This window comes from Zootoca vivipara, chromosome 5 (assembly GCF_965207765.1).
Source record: "Zootoca vivipara chromosome 5, rZooViv2.hap1.1, whole genome shotgun sequence".
In the NCBI taxonomy this organism is placed as follows: Eukaryota; Metazoa; Chordata; class Lepidosauria; order Squamata; family Lacertidae; genus Zootoca; species Zootoca vivipara.
Genome location: NC_142588.1, coordinates 8061687 through 8076769, shown reverse-complemented (window position 1 = coordinate 8076769; position 15083 = coordinate 8061687). Strand labels below are relative to the sequence as shown.

General features: G+C 47.3%; 1 protein-coding gene across 1 annotated transcript in view; it reads left to right on the top strand.

Annotated features, from left to right (window-relative positions):
* The first annotated feature begins 697 nt into the window (after positions 1–697).
* The window catches only part of LOC118096283 (transcription factor ATOH8), a 29154-nt gene continuing 14768 nt past the window's right edge, over positions 698–15083 (top strand). The window contains 3 exon segments of the mRNA XM_035137880.3: positions 698–1167; positions 1169–1414; positions 11741–11932. Of these exon segments, the coding sequence (XP_034993771.3) occupies positions 841–1167; positions 1169–1414; positions 11741–11932 (765 nt within the window). The 5' untranslated portion in view covers positions 698–840.

Here is a 15083-nt window from a genome sequence, read left to right as displayed (position 1 = left end):
GTTGTTGTTTAGTTGTTTAGTCGTGCCCGATTCTTCGTGACCTCATGGACCATAGCACGCCAGGCACTCCTGTTTTAGGGGTTGGAACGGATTATCCGTTTTGCATTACTTTCTATAGGAAAGCGCGCCTCGGTTTTGGAATGCTTTGGTTTGGGAACAGACTTCCGGAACGGGTTAAGTTTGAGAACCAAGGTATCACTGTAAAATACCCCCTCCCACCTATGGTATTACAACCCACCCCACAGTTTGCAGCCCACCCTCGGCGACAGTGGGATGACCCCGGCCATCTGCCATTCATTCTTATCAGCACTTGGACCTTTAAAAATGGAGATGATTCGGCGGCGGGGCGGGAATCCCAGTGAGCTGGGAGGCGCCTTCCTTTAATCGGCGCGATGCAATAACCTGAGCACAAAGCGGGAGAGAGGCGGCAGGAGAGACGGGCAGCGCAGCTGTTCGGGCAGCAGCGCTTCCTGTTCCTCGCGAGCCGCTCGCGGGCACCGGCAGGGCAGCGTCGGCGCTGCGGGAGGCGGGCGAGGCGGGCGGGCGTCCCGCTGGCAACAGGCCGTCGGCGAGCCGACTGATCCCGCCCGAGGGGCTCCTGTGTCAACGGCGGCTAAGCAAACACAGATGGGTCTCTACGCCGCGGCGCGCATTCCGCAGCGAGGCTGGCGGCGCGGCGGGGACTCCAGATGACGCTCTGATCCGGCTCGGGCTTTGGCACAGCCCGGCTGGCTAGGGCAGCAGCGGCAGCGTCGCTGGGCAGAGCGCGAGGCTAGGCGACGGGCGTGGAGAGGCGGTGAGGAGCTCGCTCTCGCTCTCTCTCTCTGCCGGGCTCCCGCCATGAGGAACCTGCCGCTGGCCGGCGACGAGGAGCGCTGGGGGCGCCTCTGCCTCAAGGAGCTCAGCGGCATCCAGAAGCTCCACAGGAAGCGGAGCAAAGAGCCCGCCAAGCAGCGCCTCAGCGGCGGTGGCCGGAGCTCCCGCGCGGCCTCGGCGGGCGCTCCGGACGGGGCCCCCGAAGGCGGCGGCGGCGGCGGCGAGGCGGGCGCTGACGCGAGGAAAGGCGCCTTCCCTGCGGGGCTCCTGGCGCCCCACCCGCGCCCGTCGAGGAAAGACGTCGAGGGTCTGGGGCCGCTCCGTCTGGGGGGCGGCCAGGCTTTCGCCGACCCCCAGCCTGCCGCCCCGGGTTATGGCGTGTCGGCCGCTCGAGAGCCCCTTCCCGCCCGTTTCGCGTGTCCCGACTTACGGCGGCGGCGGCGAGCCGTCCCTGTCGCCCGGGCGGCGGGCAGGCGAGGCGGCGGGAGCGTCCCCGGAGATCCGCGCTATCCAGCAGACGAGGCGGCTACTGGCCAACGCCCGGGAGAGGACCCGCGTGCACACCATCAGCGCCGCCTTCGAGGCTCTGAGGAAACAGGTAAGCGGCAGGGACCCTCGGGCGCAAGAGGCGAGACCCCGCTGCTGCTGCCGCCGCCTTCCCGGGCCTCACGTGTCGCGGGGAAGGCGAGGGACCGGGATGGCGAAGCTGCGGGGAAGGCTTGTCGCCGTCGCGAGGCGCCAGGTGCGCAGGCTGGGATGCTGTCACCCAAGTTGAGAAGCAGGCGCTCTGCGTATGCTCAGAGGATCGCTCTTCTCTGTGCGCCTTTGAAGGGCAAAGCCTTAGCATTAAAACCAGGGTCCAGGGAGCCCTGAAATTGGAAGGGGGGGCGGGAAACAAAACAAACAAACAAACAAAAAACCAAACGGGAAATCCTATGCCACTAACTAAGGTGGAGCGCTTCAGTGTGCCAACCCCGTGAAACTAAGTGCCTTGCTTATTTCAGTAGGTCTGGGTCAGGAGGATTTCTTGGGGGGCTGTGCACCTTGGGTCAGAGCTCTCTTCCCACACTCCTCCCTGCAGGATGGCATCCAAACCCTGACCCCTCTGCTAGGGTCCTGGGAAACTCAGGTTGGACCCTACAGCGCATAGGAGTCAACCCCTAGGGGGTGAGGCCCTTTTAGTTTCCCCAATAAAATATTTGAGGGGACCTCCCCCCCAAAAAAGTTTCCATTCAAATGGGGTTGATGCATGCAGTAATCATGTGATTGATTATGTGGGGGAGGACTTACTCCCCCCCATATTTTATTCAACTTGGCACCCCTGTTACAGCAAATGCCAAGCTGTGCTCAAATCAATCGTATCTCCAATTGGTTCTTCTAAAACAGGCACATCCAATAGGTTAGATTGTGATCTACCGGTAGATACCTGGATGTCTGTGGTAGATCACTGCCAGTTTATAACTCTGTGAGTCTCTTGGGAGTTGGCCACCCCTGTTCTAAGAGAAGTAAGAGTGAAATGCTCACATCATTGGTTACCCGAAGAAGCAGACTACTTGTTGGTGACCTTTATAGCACGCAACGTCGCCCAAGGGCCATTCAACGTTTTGCTCACAAGATGTAGGTCTTAATTCTTAATCTGATTATTGGGTTGCAGGGAAGGGGCTGTTTTGGTTGGGTAGAAAGCTCTGAAAGAACGTTGGGTTCTCTCCTAGGATGCTTAAACAATGAATGGCATGTACGTGGCTCACGGCTTGACACTGTGATTTTCGTTGACCTGTAATTGCCTTTCCCCCATCCCATGCCAAAAAAGCTCAACTTGGATGAAACATTGCTATTATCAAAAGTTCACACGGGTTTCATGCTAGGTGAAAATTATATCTTCCTGTTAATCAAATACACTTTCCTGTCAGTTGCCCAGCTCTGTGCTCATAACATGTTTTCCAAGGGTCTGTGTGTGTGTGTGTGTGTGAGTGAGAGAGAGAGAGAGAGAGAGAGATTGGGGGGGGCAACCTCTGAAATCCAACTGTCTCCCTCTTGGGGTGTGTGTGTGGTGTGTGTGTGTAGGGCAGGACTCACCAACATGGTGCCCCCTAGGATATTATTGGCCTCATCCATTCCCGCCAATATGGCCAATGGTCAGAGATGATGCAAGATCATAGAATTGTAGAGTTGGAAGGAGATCCAAGGGTCATCTAGTCCAACCCCCTGAAATGCAGGAATCTCAGCTAAAGTATCCAAGACAGTTGGCCATCCAACCTCTGGTTAAAAACCTCCAAGGAAGGAGAGACCACTACCTCCTTTTGGAGACCGTTTCACCTTGGAACAGCTCTTTTACTGTCAGAAAGTTCTTCCTGATGTTTCTTCAGAATCTCCTTTATTGTAACTTGAAGCCACCCTACCCTCCAGAACAGGAGAAAACAAGCTTGTTCCCTCTGCTTGTCTCCCACACAATTTTAGAAAGTATTGTTTAGAACCAGGCCATTGCACTTCATTGGATAACAACTCCTACCAGCCCTCGCAGCCAATGACCAAGGCTTAATATCAGTATTGTTCATTAATTGCATTTTTGTGACTTGTACCACAAAAACAGAACTCATGGGGACATATAAAACCTGGTATTTTGGACTACAGCTTCTGTACTGTGCTGGAGCTGATGGGGAAGTTTAGTTCAAAACAGCCACACTGCCCAGGGTTGATGGGAGTTTTATTTACTGTATTTATAAAAATACTAGCTGGCCCTGCCACACATTGCCATGGCTAATCCCTGTGACTGCCACCACCCTGTGTTGATCCATGACATATCCCGCCCCCTCCTCCCCCCACCCCGGGTTTTCCCTGTGATTCCCTCCAACCTGTCCCATCCCATGCCGTATCACGCCCCCTCTTCCCCCCACGCCCCCGGGTCATCCCTGTGACTGGCCTCACCGTGTCCTGACCTATCCCATCCCCTCCTCCCCCCAACCACCCCCCAGGCGAGTCAGTACTTCCATTCGGCTTAGTCTGTAAAGGCTTCAGCCTAGTATGTAAACGGCAGCTGAGGTGCTGTTGAGAGGGAAGGTTCTATAGGTGTAGCAGTGTAGCCACCGCTAGAGGGCGCTGGTTTGCAACCTGGTTCTTTTCCCAGCATGCACTTTTGGATGAGTTGTGTGTTCTGTAACATGGGGTTTGGGGAGTTTTACGTGGTGTAGGTGTGACATCTGTCAGCAAATGTTATAAGATTAATCTCACGGTAGCATGGGACGTTGTGTGCAAATTTGAACGCTATCGGTCAAGCGGTTTCGGTGAAAAGTGGAAACACACCCACATGCCTTCTTTACATCTTTATTCTCCGTTTATAAGAGCCTCTTGACACCAGAAAACAGATTTCCATTCTCTCTTGGATGGGATCCTCAAGTTAAATGAAGATCCTAAATGAGAAAGAATATGTCAGCTTCCCAACACGTTGGATAGTTTGAAGTTGCTCCGGTAATACTTGTGGCACAAAATGGTACTCGCTGCCTGGTCAAAGACCAGAAATGTCATGTTGTCCAGTCACCACATTAAGCCATTAAAATCCAAATATGACCAAAAGGAATGCTGTGATCCAAATTTACTGCTATTCTGTCTTGGTCAGACCCCACCTGGAGTCATGTGCCCAGTTCTGGGCACTACAGTGTAAGAAGGATATTCACAAGCTGGAGCGTGTGCAAATAGGTTGAACAAAGATGATCAAGGGTGTGGAAACTAAGCCTTATGAGGAACAGCTGAAGGAGTTGGGTATGTTTAGCTCGATAAAGAGGAGACTGAATATCTTAAGGGCTGCCAAATGGAAGATGGAGGAAGCTTGTTTTCTCCTGCTCTGGAGGGTAGAACCCAAGCCAATGGATTCAAGTTACAAGAAAGGAGATTTGACTAAACATCAGAAAGAACTTTCTGGCAGCAAGAGCTGTTCAACAGTGCAACGGACTCCCTCGGGAGGTTGTGGACTCTCCCTCCTTTGAGGTTTTTAAGCAGAGGTTGGGTGGCCACATGTCATGGATGATTTAGGTGAGATTCCTGCATTGCAGGGGGTTGGACTAGATGACCCTTGGAGCTCCTTCCAACTCTACAGTTCTGTGATTCTATTTTTCTACTTCTCAGCAGATAGGTAAAAGCTAGCATAACTGCTGAGGATGAGGAACATTTGTATTGACTTTTTCTGTCAATATTCTTTAGCTGTTGCCTAACACTGACTGCAAGAGTGAGAATTCATGTCCCATTGAAAAGCAGGATCTCTGATGGGCCATGGTAGTATGCTTGCTTATAGGGATCAATGCCTTATTGAACACACAAATTACCTCTCTTGCTATCTCATCTCCCATAGGAGGAAGTGGCTTGATAAATTGCATTCAGCACTGGGACTTATGTGTTGGAGCACCTGGTTCTGAAGCATTTTTGAAGCTCTGAAATTATGATCCTGTACCTGGGTGGAGATTTCTGGAATTAAGCTTCATGCAAGGCAAGGATGGGGAACCTGTGGCCTCCTAGAGTCATTGGACTACAGGACCCATCATCTTTGGTCATGCTTGCTGGGAATTGGGTGTCCAATGTCTGGAGGGGTGCAGGTTTCTGACCCTCGATGTAAACCGTATTTGAGCTTCCAAAGAAAGAACCAGCCACAAGCCTAAACAAGAAATAAATCCCAAGGTGAAAGTGGTATCCTTTGTTCTTATTTAAGTCACAATATGAAAGACAGAATATCACATAGTCAACTTTTCTGAATGAACGCTGTATGCAGTAGTATGAATCAAGCTCATAAGGGTCGCCAAGTTGTCCTGAAGTTTAACCTGGTGGTCTTGAAAAAGGTATTCCTGCTTCCTGTGAACCTCAAAGGTTCCTCCTCCGTATCTCTCTCCCTGTCTCCCTCCCTTCATAATTTAAATTGTCTAAAAGCAGTGAGCTTTTGGGGGCGAGTGGGTGGGCAGGCAGGGAATTGCTGTTTAGTTGGGTTTTTTGCAAAGTCTTTTACAAACTTTGCTCATATGTTATGCTTGGCTCTCTGTGAAGTGTGGATACAAATATATATGTGGATATATTGGAAGGAAGTGTAAGGAAAGAAGAGCCAAGGACATTATCGTTCTGTCTGTAGTCAGTACCTATATTGTGGTGTATAGGCTTTGGCAAAAGACAAACTTCAACAGTGAAGAACAGCACATTCTTCCATGGAAAGAACTCCACTGCAGCTGAACGTTGCAAATTTCCCTAGTATATCAGTAGATGAATGCTCATTCAGACAGCAGTCTTGCCTCTTGCCTCTACTTTATCTGCTTTCATCTGCTTGGACACAACACGTGCACATTTTACTTTATCCTACAAAATGAACATTCTGGAAATAGTTGCAGGTGTGCCCCAGAAGTTTGGTGATACCGTTGGCACTAGCTTTTTAGTGCCAACCACAGCCGACTTCCCTTTTTTCAGATTGAAGCATTCTGAAAAGCTGCAAAAACTGCATGGCAAAAGCTGCTATGGTGGTTTCAGTCTTGTCTTGAAAGTTGGTTCTAGAAGGTTGACATGGACTGTTGGCCTGGGGACTGTTGCTTACCATCCTAAGTATTAAATTAAAGATGAGGAGCCTTTGTGGCCCAGCAGGCCAAATCTTCGTCTTCCCCTGTTGACCAATTCTGACAACTTTGGGTTATCAGCTACCTGTATCACAATGACATCAGGTGGTGATTGGCAGGTGGGTGGACCTGCCCATCTGGCAAAGTTGGCCAGCAGGGGCGAGGGAGATAGCAACCAAGCAGGATAGAACTCCCCACGACCACTACATCAGTTGATGCTCAATGCTGGGATGACAGTGGGAAACCTACCCCCACACTTGCCCTCCCACAACTGTTTTTTGTGTGTGACGGGAGAATGACTGAAGGAGGTTAGTTGTGGGAAGGGGCTGATGTTGCCTTTGAAGGTGGTCCTTGTCCAACAAGGAGACATATTGGGGAAGATCTGGCTTGGCTACAGCTATACATAACATCTAAGTAGAGCCATCATTTAGTTCTATTTTGCAAAGGTTAAAACACATCTTACTTCTTGTTGTGTAATATGGCAGGTGTTCACCTTCAGCCACATCAGAATTAAGGTTTTGTTGCATAAACAGAAAAAGAGGTTAAACAACCTAATATAGTAAGTAGAACGGCTGCTTTATCTCAATTTAGTAACATTTCAATGTTTTAATCACATCAAGGACTTTATAAACAACCCTGTGTATAAACCTTGTGAAAAACCAAGAACAATGAGCTGAACAGGAATCTTGGCTTGCTACAACAGTAATTAATACCCTACTGACTTAAGTACAGCTTTTGATGTGCTAAATAGTTTGTGGTCTAGCTATTTTCATGGAAGTATTTACATGTGCATGGATGTTGCTTTGCTTTATTTATAACTGAGCACAAATTTCCTGTCCTTTCTACTACTGTTTTTGTAGCTTCAAATCTTGCATATTCTTTGCATATACCTCTTACCTACTTTGACTATGCAGAGCCAATTCTGTATTACCTGAAGTTGCTAGAAGATTGCACTCTAAATGTTGTTGAACTGCAACTCCCATGGGCCCTCGCTAGCTTGGCCAGTGTTGGGAATAATGGGAGTTGTGGTCAGATAACATCCTGAGAGCCACAGGTTCCCTGCTCTGCGCAAGAGAGGCACTCCAGAAAGAGCAGAAGCGCAGCATGGGATTTTGATGTTGTGACTTATTTTTTTTTCTGTGACAGCTTAGTGCTTCCCATTTATTTCCATCTCGTGCTTCATATTTACTTTCCAATTAAAGCAGATTATGATAAAAAATGCCACAAAACTCTAGCCCTGTCTCCTTGTCCATTCCTGTAAAGTTATTTTCTCAGTCCCCTGCAGCAGAAAGAATATTCCATACAGTTTGATAAACTGTTGAAGCTGCTGGCTGGAAAGGAGATGCTAACCAAATTGACACATCATGGAAAGTCATAAACAAGGGATGGGGAACCTTCTTCAGCTTGGGGAGGTCACATTCCCTTCTGTGCAATCTTCCCAGGCCATAGGCCAGCGGTGGATAGAGGCAACAAGTGCACATTTTACTTTTGTACAATGGGCAAGTGTCCACATCCGCTGACACTCCCCTCTCTATATTCCATCTAGAGAAGCAAGAGCATTATCAGAGTTCAAGAACAGGGCCTGTTAGGAGTGTGGTGTGGGGAGACCTCCAAGTATCAGATAAAGAGGCCTGGACCTGAGGTTCCCCATCCCTCCAAAAACCATGGCTTACTGCGGACAAGCAGGTAGGTAGCCGTGTTGGTCTGAGTCGAAGCAAAATAAAAAAATTCCTTCAGTAGCACCTTAAAGACCAACTAAGTTTATATTTTGGTATGAGCTTTCGTGTGCATGCACACTTCTTCAGATACCTCTTACTGCGGACAAGCAGTGTGTGAGTGCTGAACTCGTGTTTTGCTCTGCACTTCCTTAAGCCAGGAGCAACAAACCATAAGTCTAACCTTCCCATCATATGCAAACAAATGTTCATGGTTTTTTTCTCTCCAAATAAACAAAGATTTGTGTTGGAAGCCAAGATTTGTTTTGGAAGACTTTATTTGCAGAACAACGTTATATGTTAGAGCACATTGCTGCACGCTCCCCCTCCCTTTGAGTATTTTCAGCATACCTACTTTGTGGGTTCCTTCAAATTTTTAGATATGGTGAATTTCCTGCACAGATAACATGTCTATGTAGGGGGGGGGGGAGAATGCAAACCATGTGTTTCAAATCTTCTGTAAGAAACTCGTGTAGAGTAAGCTTCAAAGACTTGATTTAATTCATCTCCAAAGGAGGAAATTCGGAGAGCTGAACTAGATGTTACATATCCAGATATGTAACTCACCCTGAAAAAGCTTACCCACCCACCCAAAAAACAATCAGTAGCAGGCCAACATGGAACAGAGAAGCTTTGGCAGCAGGGAATGCTTAATTCTTCCCCTGTGGTCACTTTCCCTCTTGATATACCATTGTCCAACCTACTTCTTCCCCACAGGGTTCCAGATGTGTGTCTGCCCTCCCATGCATTCATCTGGGCCCCTGGGGGGGAATTACTTTCAAAGAAAACCTGCAGTAAAAAACAACACCCACCAGGTAGGAACAGGTTAAGCATCTCTTCACTGCTCTGAATTACTCCCTCCCAGTATAAAGAAAAACTCACAAGAAAAAAGTAATAATAATTACTTTTTATGTTAGAGGAGCAGAACCAAGTTATCTGTGATGCAGTTGGTCAGTTAAGTATTTTTATTTATGTACTTGATGGGGGGACGACGACAGCTGCTCCCCCCAGATACGCCCATGTACCAGTTTCCCTCCCCCCTGGTCGTTTTACATTCACTTCTTCCTCCTGTACCAGCTTTCATATTCATTCCCACTTTATGAATTCTTTTTTTTGTTAATAAATACTAACCTTGAATCTCACTTTCTAATCTCCTTCAACACCTCCTCTGGTCCTCCTTTCTGTGGGATGCTAGCATCCAAAATGCATATGTGAAGCATTAATTGCAAGAGCTGTCGAACTCTGTGATGGCTTACGCTCTGTGGCAGCTATGGCAATTGGTACAGTTGTGCCAGTTAACAGTCTTAACAGTTAGAGCACCAGGTACCGGTATGTTATGTTGTGCCGCTGTCTGCCTCAGAGTACCAGTCAGTCCGTAAATGACAGTCTTGGGTACAAATCTATGTTAAGATGTTTTTGTGACTTAAGTATCATCTACCTGCATGGTATTTTTAATCTGCAACTGCAAGTACACTAAGTAAAAGATATTTGTTCTTTAAACTTTAAAAGAAACTGTTTTGCATGGTTTTTATAGGAGGAGAAAAGAGAACTAATGGAGGAGTCTGTCTTCGTCTGCAAATGGGAACTAGAGTCTGATTCCCACACTTTCTTCCCCTCTGAATGTCTTTCCCCAAGACACCTTTACTCAGCATGCAAGTCGTTGCTAGTGTTGACACTGCGCATAGCTAGGAGCTGGGGCAGGCAAGTGAGGAGGCCCTGGCAGGCTTTGGCACTGAGGCCCACTGTTTGAGAAATACAAATGTACCCAGCAATCCTCCAAGTGGCAGTTAAATCTGTGATAGTCACTGTTCTTAAGGGTGCGACTGTGTACTTTCAAGATCTTGCCTTTTATGTACAGAGCTCGAGCATCCAAAGCTGGTCATTTGTATCAGTCCATCATTATAGGCCAATGGAGACTTGGAATTCCTTCAGAACAAGCTGATGGGAATACAAGGCCAAGCTCAGGACAGTTACTTATGAGGGTCAGGCAGGCAAGCCTTGATGAACTCTGAAGAGGCACGAAGAAGCCTGGAGAGAAAGAGCCTGAAGCAGCAGGGGCTGGCAGCTCATGAAGACTGTGTAGCCAACCTGAAAGCTGCAAATGCTTTCAGGAGAGGAGTTCAAGACTCCAGTAACAGTCTTTGGTAGAGCTGAGGCCACAGTGACAGTGGAGCTAAGGAAACAAGTTGCAATCTAGACTTCTGGTGAAGACCTCAGAAACCTTGAACAATGGGAAGACTTCAAGTGACTCTTCCTGAACACGTCTGTGAGCTAGCTGTGGTGGGGTTAGGAAATGAAATTGGCCAGGGAAAGGAACTAGAGGTGCCACCTAGACACCTTCAAGCAGCAGGAACACCAGTTTATGTGTAATCTACTTAAGTAACCTAAAGCATCATCTTGCATAACCCAGCTATTACGCAACTTAGCTGCAAATGATCGTAAAGGTAAAGGGGCCCCTGACCATTAGGTCCAGTCGTGTCCGACTCTGGGGTTGCGACGCTCATCTCGCTCTATAGCTTCCGGGTCATGTGGCCAGCATGACAAAGCTGCTTCTGGCGAACCAGAGCAGCACACGGAAACGCCGTTTACCTTCCCGCCAGAGCGGTCCCTATTTATCTACTTGCACTTTGATGTGCTTTCGAACTGCTAGGTGGGCAGGAGCTGGGACCGAACAACAGGAGCTCACCCCGTTGCAGGGATTCGAACCACCGACCTTCTGCTGAAAGTTGTCTGAGAGATTTTGCTTTTCACATTATTTCTTTTGCCCCATTGCCTCCTTTGGTCAGTTATGCAGACTTCTGAAACAAGTGCTTGAAAACTGCTACTGCTGCTGTTTTTGTTCACACAGTGGCGTCAACACATTTAGGTTGATCTCGAGGCTTCACCATGGTAGCTTCTGTAGCAGTTGGCAAATGTCTGCAGTTGCAAGCCAGGAATGATGTAGGTCAATCAATGGTTTCTATAGCAGTCCCATCTGAGGTTTATGCATGGACAATAGCTTGAGTTCCATACATTCAGTAGAATATGCAGCATCCAACTATTTATACATGTAATGTTTGTCCTATATAACGAGTGGTAGCTGTTCTCCAGGGAAATAGCAAGAACAGGATTGCTACCCCTTTGCAAATAAAAGGAGCAAGAAATTTGATTTTTATTTGATTTTTTTACCATCAGGTGCATGTTGTACAACACAGAGGTTCGACACCTGAGGTTTTATAATTGTTATCTATGGTAATGTCCTGCCAACCTAGCAGTTCGAAAGCACGTCAGAGTGCAAGTAGATAAATAGGTACGCTCTGGTAGGAAGGTAAACGGCGTTTCCGTGTGCTGTTCTGGTTTCCCCAGAAGCGGCTTTGTTATGCTGGCCACATGACCTGGAAGCTATACGCCGGCTCCCTCGGCCAATAAAGCGAGATGAGCGCCGCAACCCCAGAGTCGGTCACGACTGGACCTAATGGTCAGGGGTCCTTTTACCTTTACCATTATGGTAATGTTACAGTTTCACACCTGCAATTGCTGCATGCCGGTCAATATTTCACAGGATGAAACGGGAGCACACATGTACCAGGTAGCCTTTCGAGTGTTTAGTTGTGATGATCCGCCCTAATTTGCTCTTCTTGGCCTTTCTAGGTTCCCTGCTATTCCTATGGACAGAAGCTATCCAAGCTGGCCATCTTGAGGATAGCATGTAACTATATACTCTCCTTGGCTAGACTAGCCAACCTGGATTACAGTGCCGACCACAGTAACATGAGCTTCTCGGAATGTGTGGAGCAGTGCACTAGGACCTTGCAAGCGGAAGGGAGGTCTAAAAAAAGGAAGGTATGTTTCAGGAGGATAAAATGACAGCCCGTTATAAATGGATGCGTAACCTCTTTAGTCTTACCAACATTTGCTGGTTCTTTTTGCCATTGGTTGTCTACGTTTATGCCTTTCTCCATTCTTCTGCATCCTTTCACCTTTTTATTTACGTTCTAATGGAAGTTTATTTACATGCTTCACTTGCATTCCTTTCTATGTTTGAATACAAGAGTAATATTGATGAAGCTACTGGTATGCTGTTGTTTTCCCTGAAAACAGCCATCTCTAGGACACTATTTGCAAACCATAAAAGCACAGTTATTCAACTATGTTTTTCGGTGTTGTTTAATGTAATCTCTGAACATAAGGCAACAAGACAAGGTAATTAATCTCTCTCTGAACCAACTCCCACCGCCAGTGGTGGAACTGCAGTTTTTAACACCACCCCATTCCCCTTACTGAGACTTGAACACTTGATTGGCTTGAGAGTATTGCAAGGTTGCGTATTTGCCAGGGCTTCAAACACACACACACACACACACACACACACACACACACACACCCAGGTTGGGCTGCTGTTCTCACTTCCATGGCACCTAAGAAGGTTGGAGGCAATGAGAAATAATTGTGGGTTCTGCCTCTTGAGGATTAAGGGGGCTCCCACTGTGGCCTTGCCTTCCTATCTTCAGAATGGCCAGTTTGGATAACTTTCCTTTCTGTTGGATTAGCAGGAAACAGAGGGCAATTAGTGTAATTTAGGCTGTGAGATAATGAATACTCAGGGCTTGAAAGGGAAAACTAAAGTTTTATGGTGAGTGAAGCGGCACTACTTGTAGGGTACTAATAAAGGAACAAATGCTTTTAAACATGGCCTGAGTGCTCTGGTGTCTCCACTTGGAAATATCAACACCTTCACCCCCGTGAACAGAGAGTGTGCTCCCATGCAGGAGGCCATGATAATGATTTCCAAACCAAGATGCTCCCAAGGGTCATCAAAATGTTGTCCTGTGTTTTCTGGCTTTTATCAGACTACAGAAAATCCATTTAATGTGCCAAAAAATAATAATCAGAAAAGTGGCACTGGCCTGTCTAGTATGGACGTCCAAAGCAGAATCAAGGCTTGTCAGAACTGCTTCTTTACCCTCCCTGAACTGACATGTTGGCCCCTGAATTAGCAGGTTGCAACCTTGAATTAGCATTTCCCCCTTCTGACAAGAAGACTTACCCACTGGCTTTCCCCACACTTTTGTCTATCACCCTGGAGCTACCCTATGCTTGACTTTTTGTGAACCCATATGATTTATATGGGGACATGGGTGGCGCTGGGGTCTAAACCACAGAGCTTAGGGCTTGCCGATCAGAAGGTTCGAATCCCTGCGATGCCCTGAGGATGAGTCCTATGGTTGAGATATATGTATATGCTGAACTATGTTGGTCAGCTTGTCAGCAGGGTTCGGAAATTGCCAGGCACATTTTGCACCTAGCTACCACCCAGAGACGCGGGTGGCGCTGTGGGTTAAACCACAGAGCCTAGGGCTTGCCGATCAGAAGGTCGGTGGTTCGAATCCCTGCAACGGGGTGAGCTCCCATTGTTCGGTCCCTGCTCCTACCAACTTAGCAGTTTGAAAGCACATCAAAGTGCAAGTAGATAAATAGATACCGCTCCGGTGGGAAGGTAAACGGCGTTTCCGTGCACTGCTCTGGTTTTGCCAGAAGAAGCTTAGTCATGCTGGCCACATGACCCGGAAGCTGTCTGCGGACAAATGCTGGCTCCCTCGGCCAGTAAAGCGAGATGAGTGCTGCAATCCCAGAGTCGTCCGCGACTGGACCTAATGGTCAGGGGTCCCTTTATGATTTATATGACTCTCACAGGGATTTAAAAACACACAAGGGCAAGTTACGTGTGAACTGGGTTGCCCAGACATATGGCACAGTTCTGTAATAGCATGCTGGGAAGTATCAAGCGATCATCTGGAGGCTTTTAGAAATATTGATAGCCTGCCTTTTATACCAGGAGCTTAAGGCTGCATCCTTACTCCATTTTCATTCTCGTAACAACCCCCTGAGACAGATAATGCTGACAGGAATGACTGGCCCAGAATTACCCAGCGAGTTTCATTGGTGAAAGGGGATTTGAATGGAGATCTCTCCTGCCCTAGCCTGACACTAGGCTAACTACTACACAACATTTCCATGTGAACAGACACTTAAAAGAGATCTCTGTAGGTGCAAATGCCAATATTAAAGATAAACAAGAAACCAATCATGCACTGCAGAATTTCAGAAATAGACTGGAAAGAGAAGTTGCTGAATTACAACTTATCACCAAGCTCAAAACAATGGAGGGACCTGGTTTGAACAGAGATATCGGATTCTTATCTCATTATACATGATAAGCGATCTTCAGCCATCTCAACCCTTGCTTTTTCATGCAAAACCATTTGCAGTCGTTTTCGGTCATCAACAGCTATCAGTCAGTCAATCACCCACTTCCACCACCCTTCTGAGTGATCTCCCCTCCCCATCCCCACCCCTTCTCTACATAAGTGCCTGGGGACTTCTATTTCACTGTATCTGAAGAAGTGTGCATGCACACGAAAGCTCATACCAAAATAAAAACTTAGTTGGTCTTTAAGGTGCTACTGAATGATTTTTTTTTATTTTGCATTCCTTTGGGTTAACTTTAAACCCTTAGCCAATTAGTTGAAATCTTCATCAAGCTGTGCTAAGGAGGAAACCAAGTCTTCCGCCAGTTTTCCACCCAGAAAGTGACATGAGTAAATTAGAGGAGAGATTGATGCCTATGCGCAGGGTTTTATGACAAAAAGAGATCTGTAAACTACGAGTGAACTTCCTGTCTGCATTTCAGACTCAGTTGCATGCAGGGTAATAAATCAGCTGGGTTTTAATGGACAAATGGATAGCTAAGCTTGAAGGATACTTCTTGACTCTTAAGGGTTACCTGCTCCTCAGAACAATGATTTTTGTTTATCCTAGCAATCATTTAATAAAAATGTAGTTTATAAATAGACACAGCAATATGACCCCATTCTTCTCCATCAGAGACTTGCTGGTAGATCAGCACGGCTAAATCAGAGGGTTGTGGAGGGAATGTAAATTAGGATCAGGGCCAGAAACTTTGTTCTGTACATTTGCAGTCGTAGTCAAGCGC